General features: G+C 39.0%; 1 protein-coding gene across 5 annotated transcripts in view; it reads right to left on the reverse strand.

The window, feature by feature from the left end:
• The window catches only part of TAF2 (TATA-box binding protein associated factor 2), a 77,624-nt gene that overhangs the window by 27,077 nt on the left and 33,069 nt on the right, over positions 1–17,478 (reverse strand). For all 5 annotated transcript variants that reach the window (XM_066379406.1, XM_066379405.1, XM_066379404.1 and 2 more), the window contains 10 exons: positions 17,025–17,160; positions 16,132–16,286; positions 15,000–15,114; positions 14,435–14,544; positions 12,993–13,058; positions 10,659–10,911; positions 8,436–8,576; positions 5,704–5,814; positions 3,689–3,882; positions 1,813–1,952 (listed from right to left, as the gene is read on the reverse strand). In XM_066379406.1, coding sequence (XP_066235503.1) covers positions 1,813–1,952; positions 3,689–3,882; positions 5,704–5,814; positions 8,436–8,576; positions 10,659–10,911; positions 12,993–13,058; positions 14,435–14,544; positions 15,000–15,114; positions 16,132–16,286; positions 17,025–17,160 — 1,421 coding nt within the window. The remainder of the gene's footprint in view (positions 1–1,812; positions 1,953–3,688; positions 3,883–5,703; positions 5,815–8,435; positions 8,577–10,658; positions 10,912–12,992; positions 13,059–14,434; positions 14,545–14,999; positions 15,115–16,131; positions 16,287–17,024; positions 17,161–17,478) is intronic.

Genomic DNA, 17,478 nt, shown 5'->3' on the forward strand with positions numbered 1-17,478 from the left:
GACCTAGTTTGTATTTTTCACTACAACTCAAATCAATGGCCAATACAACATAAAGCAAATTATATTTATTAAGCCCTAAATCAGAGATGATTAACTTTAAGTGGACAAAATGTGTTTAAACAAAATTGTGTTTCTAGATGTTTAAATCAAATTATAGAGAGGTCTGATACTCAATGGTAGCATAACTATATTATAAAGTGAACTGTTTTTGCCCGAGTGGTTTCTCTTACTTAAGACCCAAGGATAGCCTTGACTTTTCAACACAGCATAAAAGGCAATTACAAAAGTAGTGCTAGAAATATAACTGACCAATAAAATGACTCATTGGCTATTTCTATTCACCTTTTCAACAAGTTTTGCTGTTATGACTTGACTTTATTTCCAAAATTTTATTTCTAACATTTTTCTATTTTTAAATGATCAAAATTTCATGGATCAGATTTAAATACCTCTCAAAAAATATACTTATTAATGTAGTGTTCTTTTGGAAATCATATTATTAGCATTCTATTTCATTTCAGGTAGTACTAATACATGATACCTTCATCTGGATGTGACAGTGGACATTATATACCCGGGGACATTGGCTATCTAGTATATCTCAAAACATCTGCATTTCATCAACTGGTAAAACCTCAAAACAAAACTGAAGACTGATAGAGAATTATATATATATTTTCTTGCCAATAAATTCTTTAAAAAAAAAAATCACTATTTTTTGCCTAACCAGGCAGTGGTACAGTAGAGCATCAGCCTGGGATGCAGAGGACTCAGGTTTGAAACCCTGACGTTGCCGGCTTGAGCGCGGGCTCATCCAGCTTGAGCCCAAAGGTTGCTGGCTTGGCTGGAGCCCCCAGTCAAGGCACATATGAGAAAGCAATCAATGAACAACTAAGGTGCCACACGAAGAATTGATGCTTCTCATCTCTCTCCCTTCCTGTCTATCTGTCCCTGTCTCTCTCTCTTAAAAATAAAAAAAAGTTACATAGAAGATGTACTTCTAGCCTTCAAGGCTACATGAGCAACAAAACAACTTGGCAAATCAGAGAATCTTCTATCATAATTTCCCCTAAACATTATGTTAGCTGTCTGTTCATTATCTCTTAAACTCTTCATATTCTGAAGAAGTCACTGGCCACATTATTCTGATACTCCTCAGACCTTGTGTATTCTCCTCTTAACCTTAAAATGTTAAATTTCATCATTAGGTCAGGGCCATTTATGCCCTATAAATGTATTTATTCTAGCACTTCTTGGATTATAGCTACTCTTCCAGCTGCTCCACTGCTCATGATTTATTTGATTTTTACATTCTCCTCTCTTTATACTTCTCCTCTGTTTTTTAAAAAAATGTTTTGACTATGTAGTTTTCTCTTATTCATTTTGGCCTTTTTTCTTTTCCAGCTTTTTAAACCCACCTAATTCCCACCGAAGCTCCTGCTTACATCTCTCGCTCGGCTTTCACAGATTCAAATTTGTGATAGAGCAAGATGTTTTCATGCACCCTTCTTATATAGTTAGAAAGTTCACAAAAATCGTCTCTACTTCTTAAAATAACACATTATTAAAGCTTATACAAATGATATACTGACTTCCTGGAAAAACCAAAAAAAAAATTATTGATAATTTTATTCTTTCCCTTACTAATTCTTATAAGAATTCTGTATTGGTCAGATATCAGTGAGTCAAAAATTTAAAATTAAAATATCTGTATCGTACATAATAAGTACACCCCAATAACTAAGACTGGCTTTCAACAGTAAACATTTCTCTCTAAAATGATATGGGGACTATCTAGTTCTAAGGCATTACCTTTCGTATAATCAACAACTGCTTCCAAAGCAGCTATCCTGATGTCCACAAAGTGGCCGTACTCTGCATAAGATTTAAAAAGAGTTGGGTCGCTGGGCACATGTCCATTCTTCTGAAGCACTCGTATGGCTCTCAAACAACTAGGAAAACATTTCCAGTTAAATTCATAAATATTATGAATCAAACTTGTTTTTGCTAGGCATTAGACATTAATCTGTAACAGTAAACTGAAAATTGATCTGATCTGTCTCCACCTTTTACTTTCATCACATTAAGTTTTTGCAATGATCATAAAGATTTAAAATATTTAAATCCTATTAAAGGAAAACAAATTTTGAAACTTATTTAGAAATCCAAGTTCAAGTATCATCACTTTCTCCAAAGTTTTAGTTATATACTATAGTAAATAAGTTTTAGTTATAACTGTGGAATTACGGTTCCTGTTTGAATCAATGAGTTGGCCTTTATTAGCTAACTCCTAAAGAAATAGAACTTTTTGATAATTATATGCAAAGAAGCTGAAAGAAGCAAAGTCATCTTAAAAGAGTCTATGAGCTTGCCCTGGCCGGTTGGATCAGTGGTAGAGCGTCGGCCTGGCGTGCAGAAGTCCCGGGTTCGATTCCCGGCCAGGGCACACAGGAGAAGCGCCCATCTGCTTCTCCACTCTTCCCCCCCTTCTTCCTCTCTGTCTCTCTCTTCCCCTCCCGCAGCTGAGGCTCCACTGGAGCAAAGATGGCCCAGGCGCTGGGGATGGCTCCTTGGCCTCTACCCCAGGCGCTAGCGTGGCTCTGGTCGTGACAGAGCGATGCCCCGGAGGGGCAGAGCATCGCCCCCTGGTGGGCATGCCGGGTGGATCCCGGTCGGGCACATGCGGGAGTCTATCTGACTGTCTCTCCCCGTTTCCAACTTCAGAAAAATCCAAAAAAAGAAAAAAAAAAGAAAAAAAAGAGTCTATGAGCTTGACCAGGCAGTAGTACAGTGGATAGAGCATCGGACTGGGATGTAAAGGACCCAGGTTTGAGACCCCAAGGTCACCGGCTTGAGTGTGGGCTCATCTATTTTGAGCAAAGCTCACCAGCTTGGACCCAAGGTCACTGGCTCGAGCAAGGGGTCACTTGGTCTGCTGTAGCCCCCTGGTCAAGGCACATATGAGAAAGCAATCAATGAACAACTAAGGTGCTATAACGAAGAACTGATGTTTCTCATCTCTCACCCTTCCTGTCTGTCTGTCCCTATCTGTCCCTCTCTCTGACTCTGTCTCTGCCACATAAAAAAAATTTAAAAAAAAATTTAAAAAAAAGGTCTATGAGAAGGATGCTTATATACTATATACCTAATGAGGTCAAATATTACACAGATATAAAAAAATGCTTCTGAACAATTTCTGGTGACATAAGAAAGTTTTTATAAGCAGAATACAAAAAACTTTTTATACAACATATGTCCAGGAATTAAAAATTTATATTGTCTGACCCGTGGTGGCGTAGTGGATAAAGCGTTGACCTAGAACATTGAGGTCACCGGTTCAAAACTCTGGGCTTGCCTGGTCAAGGCACATATGGGAGTTGATGCTTCCTGCTCCTCCCCCCTTTCTCTCTCTCTCTCTCTCTCTCTCTCTCTCTCATTCTAACTCTCTCTCCTCTCTAAAATGAATAAATAAATAAAAATTAATTAAAAAATTTATATTGTTACAGGAGAAAAGAATTAGAAGGCCATTCTCTAAAACAGTATAGTAATTTCTCTGTGGATGATAGAATCATAGGATTTTAATTTTCTCCTTTAACTTTACTATAGTTCCCAGTTTCCTCTAATGAGAGTAAGTTTCTCATATTATAACAAAATATAACTTTAAAAAAAATGTAAAGAATCATCCTACCTGACAGTGATGGTGTGTCTATAACTTGGAAGAAGTTTTTCCATATTCAGAAACCTGGTGATTTCTTCAAGAATGAGTCGCACATCTGGATTTAAGTTATCTAACGTTCGAACTTCATTATTCACACTGACCGCAGGTGTAACAGAGTTGGCAAGGGCATCGATCATTTCTGCACGATAGTAGTTATCTGAAAACTAAGCCAAAAAATGATTACATAAAGATAAAAAAAGTTCATCCTTCTGTTCAAAACTTAATAAAGTAAAATATTTATAACCTAAGAACATAATTTATCTGAGAACGTAAGTTGGTAAGTTCTCAACTCTGTCCCTTTGCACAGAAAAACGTGACAGGGCTTCACTGATTAGCAATACCTTAGTTTACTGCACCAACGCTTATGACATGAGAGGTACTCTTTAATCACCTGCCAGGTTTTTGTGAAAGGAAGACCAGATTCCCCAAGTCCTACTGGTAAAACAGAGCTTCACGTCATCGACTCCGGGCTCTATTCTCATACATAAACATATACCCCAGATCACCAGGTATCTGGGGAAGGCATCACCATAAACAAGACCAGGACAAACGAGAAAAAGCAACTTGGAGGGAACAGAGTATGCAAGGAAAAGAAAGCTAGGAGGGGAAATCCTCAACTACCATTCATGCTGTCTGGGAATCAACCAATGAGATGCCTCCCTAGAGCAAAACAGTTTTAAAAGAAATATGCAGAGAACCGGGATCAAAATTAAATTGAAATAGAAAAAAAAAATTTCAAACTCCTGAAATTCTGAGCAAACAAAAGAGATGGAAAAAAAGAAAAGAAAGCCCAAGGAAATGGAGGGCTGGTGTAGAAGACACACAGGAATAACAGGGGTTTCTCACAAAGCAGAGGAAATGGAGGGCTGGTGTAGAAGACACACAGGAATAACAGGGGTTTCTAACAAAAGCAGAGGAAATGGAGGCAGAAATCACATAAAGAAATTTAATTCCTAAACCCCTATCCCAATCAATTCCCAGAGAAACAATTTATTGAAAGGCAATCTGGGTGTGGCTTGATTTAAATTCAGGAAATCAGGGACCCTAGGCTGGGAATTAGAACAGGGAGCGAGTGAATTAATTCTACCAGCAACACAAGCAGCCAGGGACAGAAGAGGAACACTGCCCCTCTTCCTGCCCCAGTGGAGGCAGAACCTCACACTGACACACAACAGCAGTCCCTAAAGAGTCCTATGTTCAGATATGAGAAAGAAAAAAACATGGCACACAACAAACAAAACCAAAGAAAAACTACTCTATAAGAATACACTATGGAAAACGTTTTGCTTCCAAACCACTTTAGGCTGTTTTCTCAATTATTTTTTTATACTTTGTTACCTCTAGTAACTATTTTGCCAACGAAGCAAAAAGCCCATTTATTTAACCACTGTTTCTGGCCCACGTATTTGGATCAGAGAATGAACTCGGAAATAAGGATGAGAAGAGGGTGCAGGTAAAGTAGGAACTGAAAGGCTTTACCCCTCAGACCACATCCTATTCTCAGAGACTATAAACCAACTGGACAAGATAAGTTATTTGATCACAAAAAAGGTTAAGTAACTTGAAGCCTGGTATCCAAAAGTTATTTGCTAAATAAATGAACAAACACACATAATGGTTAAAAAAAAATGTCATATTCATCAATGAACAAATTATCCCAAGATAACTCTTCTAGGTATCACCTGGTAAGAGAAAAGAGTAAAAATAAAATTGGGCTGTCAGATGTCACCAAAATAAGTTGTAGCTGGCTCCCCAAAATTTGATGCACACTATCTCCACGTCACAACAGGTATGAGGACCACTTAAAGACCAACTAATCTTCATTTTCATGCACTGGTTAGTAGTATATAATAAATCATGCTTACATGCTGCTAACTCGAGAAACTTCAAATACCATGGACTCAAAAATAATTTCACAGTCTAAACATTTCTTTAAAAACAAAGTATCACTGGGTAATTGTACAATACTCATTCAGGTATCTTACCTTATTTTTTCTGTTGTCATTGTACTTGATTAAGTCTAAAATAAATGTTAAGACTTCTTTGGGACAAAGGTTGTGAACATCTCTCAGCAAAGCCATTGCAACTGGCATAGTCTACAAAAAAAATTTTTAAGCATATAACGCCACTCTTTCATTACTACAGTTCATTAAACTCAGTATATGTAGAACTCGGGGGCTAACAAGGACATCTGGATGGAGCCTACCCCCACTCCCACCCGCTCCCACTAAGAACGCCTGGAACACTAACTAACAAAAGAGCTGCGCAGGAAACCCAAGGCAGAGCGCTGCAACAGAACGCGCTCGTGGCCCCTGCCTTTGACCTCATTTGTTAGAGGAAACTCAGTTCTGGGTTTTACAGTGCAGAGGGCATGGGTTTTAACATTAACTACACCATTACTCAACTCCCACCCTACCACCGACTAGGATGTGCTATTTTAGTTAGTTGCTTATTAATCAGGAACCCCACAATCTCACAACCACTCCTTACAACTCTTCAAGATTAAATGACATAGTGGTGGGAACATATAATTCAATCAGCAGTGTGAGAAGATACTGATTCTCCGATACTACCCCATCTCAGTTTAAGGAAAAATTATCTGAAATTGAGCTTAACATTCTCCTTCCCAAATTTTCACAGGCAACTTTTCTAAGGTAGATGCGTGACTCACACAGTGGTGACCCCTACCAGTAAAATGAACCCACTTAAAATCAAAGCAGAACTACTGATGAATAGACATCCTAGTCCCCAGTACATAGGGAGATTTAAACTATCCCCCATTCTGATTCAAAATAACTACAGCCTTTTAAACTGAGGACAGAAAGGCAGGTGGCCTCCGCTTGCTTGCAGGACCATTAGCTATAGGAAGTGTCACGACACTGTAACAACAGTCAGTGTTAGTAGGGAAAGGCTCTTTCCCATAGAAATACCTGTCTTGTGCCTGATCTGCCCATTTATGGACTCAGGTTTGATTCAAGCACTAATAATATTCTCTCTCCCTCTTCTACCACCAAAAGTATATACTATGTAAAAGTTGAACTGGTCTAAAAGTATAGATTTTCCAGTTTTTTTATAGCAACCCAGAGTAAGAAATATTTGCATCTCAACCTAACACACACACACACACACACACACACACACACACACAATTTAACTATCATGTTTACAAACTAAAGTTTAAAACCAAAAATACCTTTTACCTACACCACATTACATGTTGCATTACGATATTGCCTGTTATTTATTTTATTTAAATAACAAACAAATGGTTTCAAATTGATTTCATGATCCCTCACTAAGGAGTCACAACTTCCATATTTCAATGAGTGCGGCAGGACAACGGCATAAAGAAGGGCACACTGGGCAGACTCAGAAATCAATGTGCTTCCAAACCAGTCAGTGAGACGGCAACAGAGAGCCTAGTGACGTGTGTACGCAGCACTGTACTAACAAATGTTCGGTTCTTACAAGTAAAATAACTGGATGCCCCAGACTTCTTTCACCACCCCAGTGCTGGCTTTCCCCAGACCTGGACGGTCCCGATCTATTCTGCAGACGAAGTTCACTATAGATACATCCTGACTGTCACTCTCACAGGCATCTCAGTGCTGCCATAAAACCCATACACCTCCCCCCCCCATCATATAAAAATCCCACCCTGCTGAACATCGCCCTCAACATCTATCATTTCATTTACTTTTAATCTGTGCTCCACCTGCCGCAGAAAAAGGAAGTTTCTTAAGCTTTCCCCAGCTGTTTCCCACCTACCACTGCCACCTTCAGAATCCACTCCATCTTCTCGGTACTTACTGGCTCCCACTGACTGTTTCATCTCTCCCTCTCCGATGGTTCCTTTATCTGAGCCAAACACGCCTGTTTTCCTCCTCTATCCAAAACAGACTGAGAATCCTCCTCTCCATCCTGCTTTCTCCTCAATGTTCCCTTGCGCGTCCTCTTCACCCCAAACCAGGATCAGGCTTCATTAGTCTTTTCTACTTCAAGTTCACTCTTCCTTCCAGCCCAATCTACTGCATCTTCTCTCTGCCTTCATGATTACTAATGTACTCCAACAATTTTACAAGTTTCCAGACTGTGCCAACGCTGACCCCCTGTCCTTCTCACACCCTTCCTGAAAGTCACTCCGTCACACCACCACTCTCTCACACCCTTCCTGAAAGTCACTCCGTCACACCACCACTCTCTAAATGACCACCGATCCGTCACCTACCATGAGATGAGTATCACCTATAACACATGCTTGATCTTACTTAATTCTAAAAGTAAGAAATCTGACAACTGAGCACACGGGGGCGGAGAGGGTAGGAGGCCTGTCCTCGTGCGGACAGAGGCTGGGAGCACAGAGCGGGGACGGAAGCCAGAGCCCTGTGTGCCTCTGTCCCCAGCTCGGACGTGCTGTCCGCACCCTAGAAGCACTGACCCTCACCTCCACCCTCCCTGTGAACAACCCCAGAGTCAAACTACCCATTTCTATTCACTCTAGTGTTAACGTGGAAAGTGAGGAACTTTCCCCCAGCTCATAAAATCAATTAGTAATTGATTAAGATTTTGGAAAAATTTTAGAAACAAATAAAGAACAAAGGCAAAACCTTTTAGAAGAAAGTAAACACATCTATTATCTGAATAGTCCCAAGTTAAACTGAGATATACAGATAGGGCCATAAAAAATAGCCTAAAAAATTTGGAAAGTGAACCATACCTTCTGTAAAAAATAACTTTGAAAGCTCATAAAGTTGTTTGTTTTCACAATGTTTGGACAAGTTTTACAGCAAAACATTCTAGTAAAGAGTGACTTCATGGCTGGTGGTCCCGTCCACGTGCTCACCATTGAATTTGCAATCTGCAAATAATTAGAAAACAAAGTAATTTCCATCACCACAGCAAACATATTTAAAAATACATAAAACAGCTTTCTAAAAATTAGCAATGTAACTGTATTAGTTTTCAGCAACTTCAGTTCTCAGAAATTTAATACATTTTAGCCCTCCATTATCATTTCTAAGAAAATATATAAACTCACCACCCCAAATTCTCATGTAAACTGATAACCATTTTCTATGAGTTAATTTCTACATTGGAGCATTCTTTATGTTTTAGAAAACATATTTGCAAAAGACTTCAATCCTAAATAACTTTTTTATTTAAGCAGATGTAATTCTACCATTTTAAATTTATTAGCTACAAACATCACCAAGGATTTTAAAGAATTTTAAAATCTACTCTAATTGAAAACCAAGCCTAGTACAATAAATACGCTACCACTTAAGTCTAAGAATACCTACAAAAAAACATATCTTGCTATTGATACTTTTAATGTATATAAATCATGCCTGAAAAAAAATATAATTAACTTTAACAATAATTTTATGGATCTGCTAACAATTTAGCATGCAAGAATCCCAAAGATCTTTATAAAAGCAATGAAATTGTATCCTTAGCAGAGGGTTAGCAAAGAAAATAATCATCTCTTTAATTTCCTGAGTGTAGGAATCTACTCCTTAGTGACCAGTAAACATAAAATAAATCTAAACCACTATAATCTGGTGAAATGTTAGACAAATTAATTTAGCTGTGAGTCACTAATTGGGAACAAACCTATTATCAAGATGCTTTCTCAAATACCTGGAACTCAATATTTCTGGCTAAATTTTTGTCTGTTTTTCTGGTTTTCATTTGTTCTACCTTCAATTTTTTTGCATCGAAAAAAAATTTAGTTGTCTTAATAGATTAACTTTTATAACATGTGCAATTATAGGACCTATCATTTTAAGTTACATATCACTAACATTGATTACTAAGCCCAAACCAACATGAAACCAAAACCACAGTGAGATAATTAAGATGATCTGAATTTGTGTACCTGAACATCAAACCAAGGAATTTCTTACCAAATATATTCTTTGCTTAAACAATGTAGTTGGCAAGTCAATACAATGATGAAAAATTCTCTTTGGTTTTAAAAATCCGACTTTTGCCTGACCTGGCAGTGGCGCAGTGGATAGAGCATCAGACTGGGATGCAGAGGACACAGGTTCGAAACCCCGAGGTCTCTGGCTTGAGAACGGGCTCACCAGCTTAAGCACGGGGTCACTGGCTTGAGAGTGGGATCATAGACATGACCCCATGGACACTGGCTTGAGCTCAAGGTCGCTGGCATAAGGGGTCACTAGCTCTGTTGTAGCCTCCCAGTCAAGGCACATATGAGAAAGCAATCAATGAACAACTAAGGTGCTGCAACAAAGAACTGATACAATCTCTCTCCCCTCCTGTCTGTTCCTCTCTTTCTCTCTCAAAAATAAAAACAAACAAACAAGTAAATGGAATAAAAATCTGACTTTCAGTTTGACAATTATAAAATTTTAGTACATTAACTATTTTCAGGTCAAAACATGTTTCTTTTAAATCAGTCTTACCAAAAACTTTTGCCAAAAGCTTTCAAGGGACCAGCTACCAAGTAAAATAAAACTGGTTTTCAGAGTTTTGTTTTTTATTCAGTGAGTGGAGGGACAGAGAGACAGACTTCTGCATGTGCCCTGACTGGGATCTACCCAGCAAGCCCACTGGGAGGCGATGCTTTGCCTATCTGAGGCGTTCCTCTGTTGCTGGGCAACCAAGCTCTTCTTAGCACCTGAGGTGGAGGCTATGGAGCCATCTTCAGTGCCTGGGGTCAACTAGCTCCAATGGAGCCATGACTGCAGGAAAGGGAGAGAGAGAGAGAGAGAGAGAGAGAGAGAGGAACAGAGGTGTGAGAGGGGGAGGGGTGGAGAAGCAGATGGGTACTTCTGTGTGCCCTGCCCAGGAATAGAACCCGGGACCATCCACATGCCAGGCTGATGCTCTACCACTGAGCTAACTGGCCAAAGCCCATTTGTTTTCATATGCAGTGCTCATCATGTCTGCTTCCGACGGTGTGCAGCCTCACCTTGGCAAGGCAGAAGCAAGCCACCATCCTGACTCGGTAGAAGCACTGCTCCTGCTCCAGGATGTCGGTCAGGGCCAGCCGCGAGGCGGGAGTGGGGAACTTCTCCAAGGCCAGGATGGACTCGTGCTGCGCGACCACGTCCCTCTCGTAGCGGAGCTGGTACTGCCACATGAAGTCGGCCTGCTCGAACTCCACCTTCCTCAGCACCGACATGTCGGGGTCTATCCGGATCCACAGCAGCGGGGAGTCGGCACTGAGAAGAAACACCACGTTCCTTTTTATTTATGTTTAATTTTACATATCCATAAAAGTAAAAAAGGCATTTATTCACCAGATTCTCTTTCAGATGCCCAGAGTTTTATGTATTCATTTTTTTAAAAAAATCACACTGGTAATCTTCTCATTATGTTTGATATACTTCAGCTTCATCACAATGTCTAGCTACATCAATCTTGCTAAAAAGATTTCCAATGATAGAGAGTTGTCACAAAGAAATTCCATCTGAAATGATTAATTTGGAACTTTAATTTGTGACTCCATGATGTGAAAAGGGGAATGAGACCATAATTTCTTCATTTCACTTCCAGCAGCCAAATAATTGACTATGGTTTTAAGTGTCACCCCTTATTGGAAATCAGTCTATGATTAAGAAATGAATTATTTTACTATACTGATTTGTTTAACTGACTTTTAATACTCTATATTTAAAATAGTAGACTCATAATCAAGAGCAAAGTTCAAAAAGCAAGCTCTGAAATCATAATTTGGTGGGATATCCCAATTTTTTTTTTTTTTTTTTTTTTTTTTTTTACAGAGACAGAGAGAGAGTCAGAGAGAGGGATAGACAGGGACAGACAGACAGGAACGGAGAGATGAGAAGCATCAATCATTAGTTTCTCGTTGTGCATTCCAACACCTTAGTTGTTCACTGACTGCTGTCTCATATGTGCCTTGTCCGCGGGCCTTCAGAAGACTGAGTGACCCCTTGCTTAAGCCAACGACCTTGGGTCTAAGCTGGTGAGCTTTTGCTCAAACCAAATGAGCCCGCGCTCAAGCTGGCGACCTCGGGGTCTCGAACCTGGGTCCTTCTGCATCCCAGTCCGACACTCTATCCTCTGCGCCACTGCCTGGTCAGGCGGATATCCCAAATTTACTCTCAAGTACTACTCAAAGTAAAAAGCACATTTTAAAAAATCTAGTGTATGTTAACACTTTTGTCAAAGCAACACCACCTGAAATATTAATTCAATTCATCAAATATTGGGTTCTTACTATAACTAAGGCACGTGTATTGAAAAAATTATAAAAATGGTATATAATAGTAGTGATATTTGGCAATCAAGTTAACAAATAATTGCAGATGTTTTAGAAAAACCACACAGGCACAATATGGATGTACAAAAAGACTGAGTTACATTATACTATATTTAAAATTGAAACTGTCAATAAAAATGACCACATAAAATTTTTAAATAATGGTATTTAAATTGTTTTTTGCAAGTACCAGGAGGCTTCAAATACCCTGAAGTCTTGTCCAAAGACAAAGAGAATCAGTACCACCTGAGAGCTCATTAGGATGCAAACTGCCACCTTCGGGATCGGCAGCGCATGCTGGGTCAGAAACTGCCCTGTGAGAAGACCCCGAAGTGACTGACAGCACGTTCCAGCTGGAGACGTGCTGGTCTAGAGGCCAGCGGGGGGCAAGCGAGCTGCCTAAGCAAGGCTGCCCACTCCCCACCACCCTGCACGTCCTCCTAATTTCACCAGGCCAGGCCAGATTTACATTTAACCCTCTTCAGTTAATTACTTTTCTCATTTTATTTTTAATTAAACTTATTGGGGTAACACTGGTTAATAACATTATGTAAGTTTCAGGTGTACAATTTTATAGTAAGAATATCTGGATATTCCATTGTGTGCGCACCACCCAAAGTCGTCCCCTTCCATCAGCAGGCATCTGACCCCACCCTCCTCCACCCTTCTTCCTCATACTGCTGCACCTACGAGTTTGTTTTACTTGTTCATTTATTGCTTTTCGTTTCATAACCCTATATGAGTGAAATCGTAGGATTCTTGTCCTTCTCCACCCGACTTATTTCACTTAGCAGGACTCAAGATCCATCCATACTGTCACGGACAGCAATATTTTATCTTTCATAAGGCTGAGTGTATTCCATTCCCTATGATTCTATCTAAGACCTGTTTTTAGCTCCATTGCTTTTCAAAGGCTTTAAAGGCGCTAATCCCAAGACGCTTCTCTACTGTCAGATATACATAACAAGACAGTGAAAGTGTAGACAATCTGATGTCCTTAGACTTAGGTAGCTAACTTACTCCATTGCAGAGAGGTCCATATCAACTTCCTCTCCATTCATCAGTGGGATTTTTTTCTTCTTATTCCTACATTAAGAAAAGGTAAATGTAAAACTTCTAGCACTGAAAGGAGAGAAAGAGCAGTTCAAGTTCAAGGTAGGGATTTTACAGAACACTGAAAGATCTCCTAAGGAACAAGAAACAGTAACTATAGTAGAATTTAATCACAATATCTCGTTCAAAGCGGAAAGGATGAAGTACGTGATACTGAAATGTCTTTCTGATTAAAGTTTAATAAAAAGAAGAAATCAGGACTGAAATGGGCTGGGCCGTCCTAGATGAAATGAAGTGGTGAACTGTAAACCTCCTAACAGTACTCATCAACATGCACAATACATACAAGATTTAAGATAAGCTAAAACAAAAGCAACTGCTCTCATCAAATTACTCCCAAATCCTAAAATCTAATGGGTAACACACTAATCATTTGGTTGAGGACAAATAAAAAGGTACGGAGAATAGTCTTCCTGTGTTCCTCACACTAAGAATACCCAATATGGCACACTGTTATTATAGAGGAAATGCTATGAGGAGGGTAGCAATCAGATGTTCCCATAGCAAAAGTACAAAGGATAAAAAGAAAGGGAGGGAGGTCTCACTATGAACTAAAAAAGAATTTTCATAGAGAAAGAATGATTACAGGGAGATTTCAGAATCAAGTTCCCTGAAGGCCGTCAAAATCAACTGACCTTCTCATGTCTGAGATGACCAAATGTAGTCATGAGTACAGACTTCTCTTCCTGAACTTTTCATATTACTACACATTACTCCTGCAAAGCACAAAAGTAGTCTCATCTTCCCTTATTCAGAGCACATGCTAATGGCTGAGTTAAAAAAAAGTGATATAGAAAATCACATTAAACAAAAGAGTAACTGTCAGGCACGTTCTACATGAACTGGCACCGTCTCTGAAAGATGGCAGGAATGTCTGTAAAGGCACGGTGACATGAGGAAGAGGGAGAGTGTGCACGTGGCCGGGGCTTTTCACCTCGTACGCATTCAGCTCCTCTCTTTACAATCCTTGCCCCAGTATTTCCTGTACGTATTAATCTAATGAGGTTAATAAGAACAGAACCAAGCAATTGGCCGTGAATTTTTCCTGGCTCCAAAAACTCAAACTTCCATTCCACCTCTCTACCCTTACAAAATGCGGATTCTCAAACGTAAACTATAAAACTAATTATTCAATTCTAAGGATAAAAATGTCATCAAAAACAGAAAGCAAATAATAAATGTTTGGTAATACTAACTTGAAGTAAAATGCGGGGAAAAAAAGATACTAGATAACATATTCTCTACCTAAAAAATTAGGTATACATAAGGATTTTTATTTTGGCATTTTCACCTGTGAGACTTACAATTTAACTATAAATTCCGATTTATAATTATGATTCAATGCCTACCTTCTGCTTTTGGAATGGCAAGGTATATCATGTTTAAGACTGTTTTCTTCAATTTGCAACGTATGATTGAAGGATCCATCTAACTCCTGTACTGTCACTTTAAGAGGTCCCTTTAAAAAGAAACATACTGTTCATACATAGTGCTAGGAAAATACCAATATGTACTCTTTCGTCTGTCAAGATATAACAATATTACTATACAAGGTGTGTATCTGGAGACAAAGAAAGGCATTTGGTGCCAAAGAAGTGGAGAATTAGAAGAATCTATATCCCCTGAAATCTCCATCTGTAACCTGTTTTTCCTCCACCAACAGTTGGTATTTGCTCAAATTCATTTTTTGCAAACAAAATCTCATTATGCAACTTCTGGGCCTTGGGTGAGTAGCTCACTTAGTTAAAGCATTGTCCCAATCTGCCAAGGTTGTGGTTCTGATCCTTAGGGCACACACAGGGGTCAACAACTGAATGTATAAACAAGTGGAGCAACACCCCCGCCCGTAAGTCTTTCCTATACTATAACTGGGAGGAAGCAATGCAGGAGGTGCCATGCTGGATAAAAACCTACCACGTATTTCTGAGTTCCAGGAGATGTATAATCTTGTTTTATTTCCAATTCCAAGACATTTCGTTTTCTATTAAAAGCAAAACTCCCATAAAATTTTACTACTCCACTCTGGTCTCTGAAGAATTTGTAAAGGAATTTTTCATACTGAAATGGATATGTACTAAACAGATTATTCATTGTGGTAGTGATACTTTTCAAATGCATCCCCACCAGTTTAAAGCTTGAGAGCATGCTTCGGCGTAAGGCAGGTGGCAAAGTACTCAAAATTCTCGGGAAAAACGTTTCCCCAGATTTAAACAGAATTTCTGAAACATTACGAAATTTGTATTTCGAAAGAAGTCAAACCACTCTACTGGGTTTTTTTTTGTTGTTTTTTTTTTTTTACAGAGACAGAGAGAGAGTCAGAGAGAGGGATAGACAGGGACAGACAGACAGGAATGGAGAGAGATGAGACGCATCAATCATTAGTTTTTTGTTACGCGTTGTGACACCTTAGTTTTTCATTGATTGCTTTCTCATATGTGCCTTGACCGTGGGCCTTCAGCAGACCGAGTAACCCCTTGCTGGAGCCAGAGACCTTGGGTCCAAGCTGGTGAGCTTTGCTCAAACCAGATGAGCCCATGCTCAAGCTGGTGACCTCGGTGTCTCAAACCTGGGTCTTCCACATCCCAGTCCAATGCTCTATCCACTGCAGTACCGCCTGGTCAGGCTCTATGGGTTATTAATATAATGAAATGAAAAACTGTAAAAACTAAAAAGCTCCAAGATACCATTCAAGTTGAGCCAGCCTCTAACCACATCACAAAATCACCAGACCACTGCATCTTACGAGTACCCCTATGGCCAGTCTGGTGAATTACTTATCCTACCTCTCCTCCCATCGAGCCTATTGCTGTACTCACACTAAAACTACTTCAAAATATCCTCAATTTTACAAATAGTACAGATGTGTGTGTGTGTGATATCTCAATGACTGGCAAGCACCTTACAGTTCCCAGTTATTTTCACTATTTAGAAATATAAATAGTTCTTATCCCCTCCCATGCCCCCAATCCCTCTTCTTCCTCCCTCCCCTTCCACACATAACCCTATTCTCTTCCCCTCTTTGTTGAACTGCTATTTAAAAGGATACACCCACTGTTTTATTAAAGGCTGGATGTCTTTGCCAGAAACATTCGAGATGGATTTCAAAAACCCAGATGTGGAAACCAGCATCTGACTCCACATGTGTGACTGGAACTTCTGAGATGAAGCAGTACTAGCCAAACTCAGCAGTTTATTGAAAACCTGTAAGGATAAAACTGTCAGTAACATAATATACGTGGCTTTTAATACTCTATCTACTAAATCACTTTGCAATATAACTCTATTAGAGTCAATTATAGAAGACAAGAATTTCACATCTTACTATCTAAATTGTTCTAGTTGGAGACTATCAACAGTAAGAGCATACAAAGAATTAAACAGCCAGCATAAAAATCATTAGTTCTCTAAATATAATTGAATTCTAATAATGTCCTGCTAAAGACAATATTGTTTATGAGAATCATAATATTTAATATCTCTATTTTATTATGCTATGAGCTTAACATAAGAACTAAACATTATTCAAGAAATTAAAAACACTCAATAGGATTTATACCACTTCAAAAAGTTAACCAACTGGCTCCTGATGAACCATCTCTCATTTCATATTTCTGTTCCTTACTCTAAAGGCAAGGTGACCTAAAGAAACTTAATTTTTAGGGCAACCTTTAAATGACTACTAAAAATTTATTTTTCGATTACCTCTAAGAATGTTATTAATGGGAAAAGAAAATAACTGAACATTTATAATACATTTGGTAACTACTACCTCAATTATATAAAACAAAAAGCATAGGTCTGAGTGGGCTAACAGCTAATAACTAATAGACCTTATAAACCCAGAATACCCTGACCTTGTTTACAGAATAGTATTCAGATTACACACATGCACAACAGAGCTTTCTTTACTATTGGTAAATTCTTAATTTGAATACTTACTTGTAGCATAAATTCCATGCTGATTCTATTTTCAATCAATCTCATCACAAGGTGAGCTTTACACTGAAACATAGTGTAGTATTCCCAGGAGAGTGTATGTGGATGCTTTATTGAAAAGTGTAGATGGGATGCTGGACTAAACAAATACAGGTTTACTTAACAAACTGGAATATTAAGTAAACAATAAATTTCAAAGCCACATTCAGAAAATCAAACAGCTCATAGGAATACCTTAGCAATTTTCTTAGTATGAGAGCAACAAAGACCACAAAACATACACACACCAAAACAATTCAAGCCTGACCAGTGGTGGCATATTGGAGTGTCATCCTGGAACGCTGAGGTCCTCGGTTTGAAACCCCGAGGTTGCCAGCTTGTGTCGGGCTGCTAATGTGAGCATAATATCATCGACATGATCTCAAGGTTGCTGGCTTGACCAAGGGGTCACTGGCTC

Source organism: Saccopteryx leptura, chromosome 3 (assembly GCF_036850995.1).
Source record: "Saccopteryx leptura isolate mSacLep1 chromosome 3, mSacLep1_pri_phased_curated, whole genome shotgun sequence".
Lineage (NCBI taxonomy): Eukaryota > Metazoa > Chordata > Mammalia > Chiroptera > Emballonuridae > Saccopteryx > Saccopteryx leptura.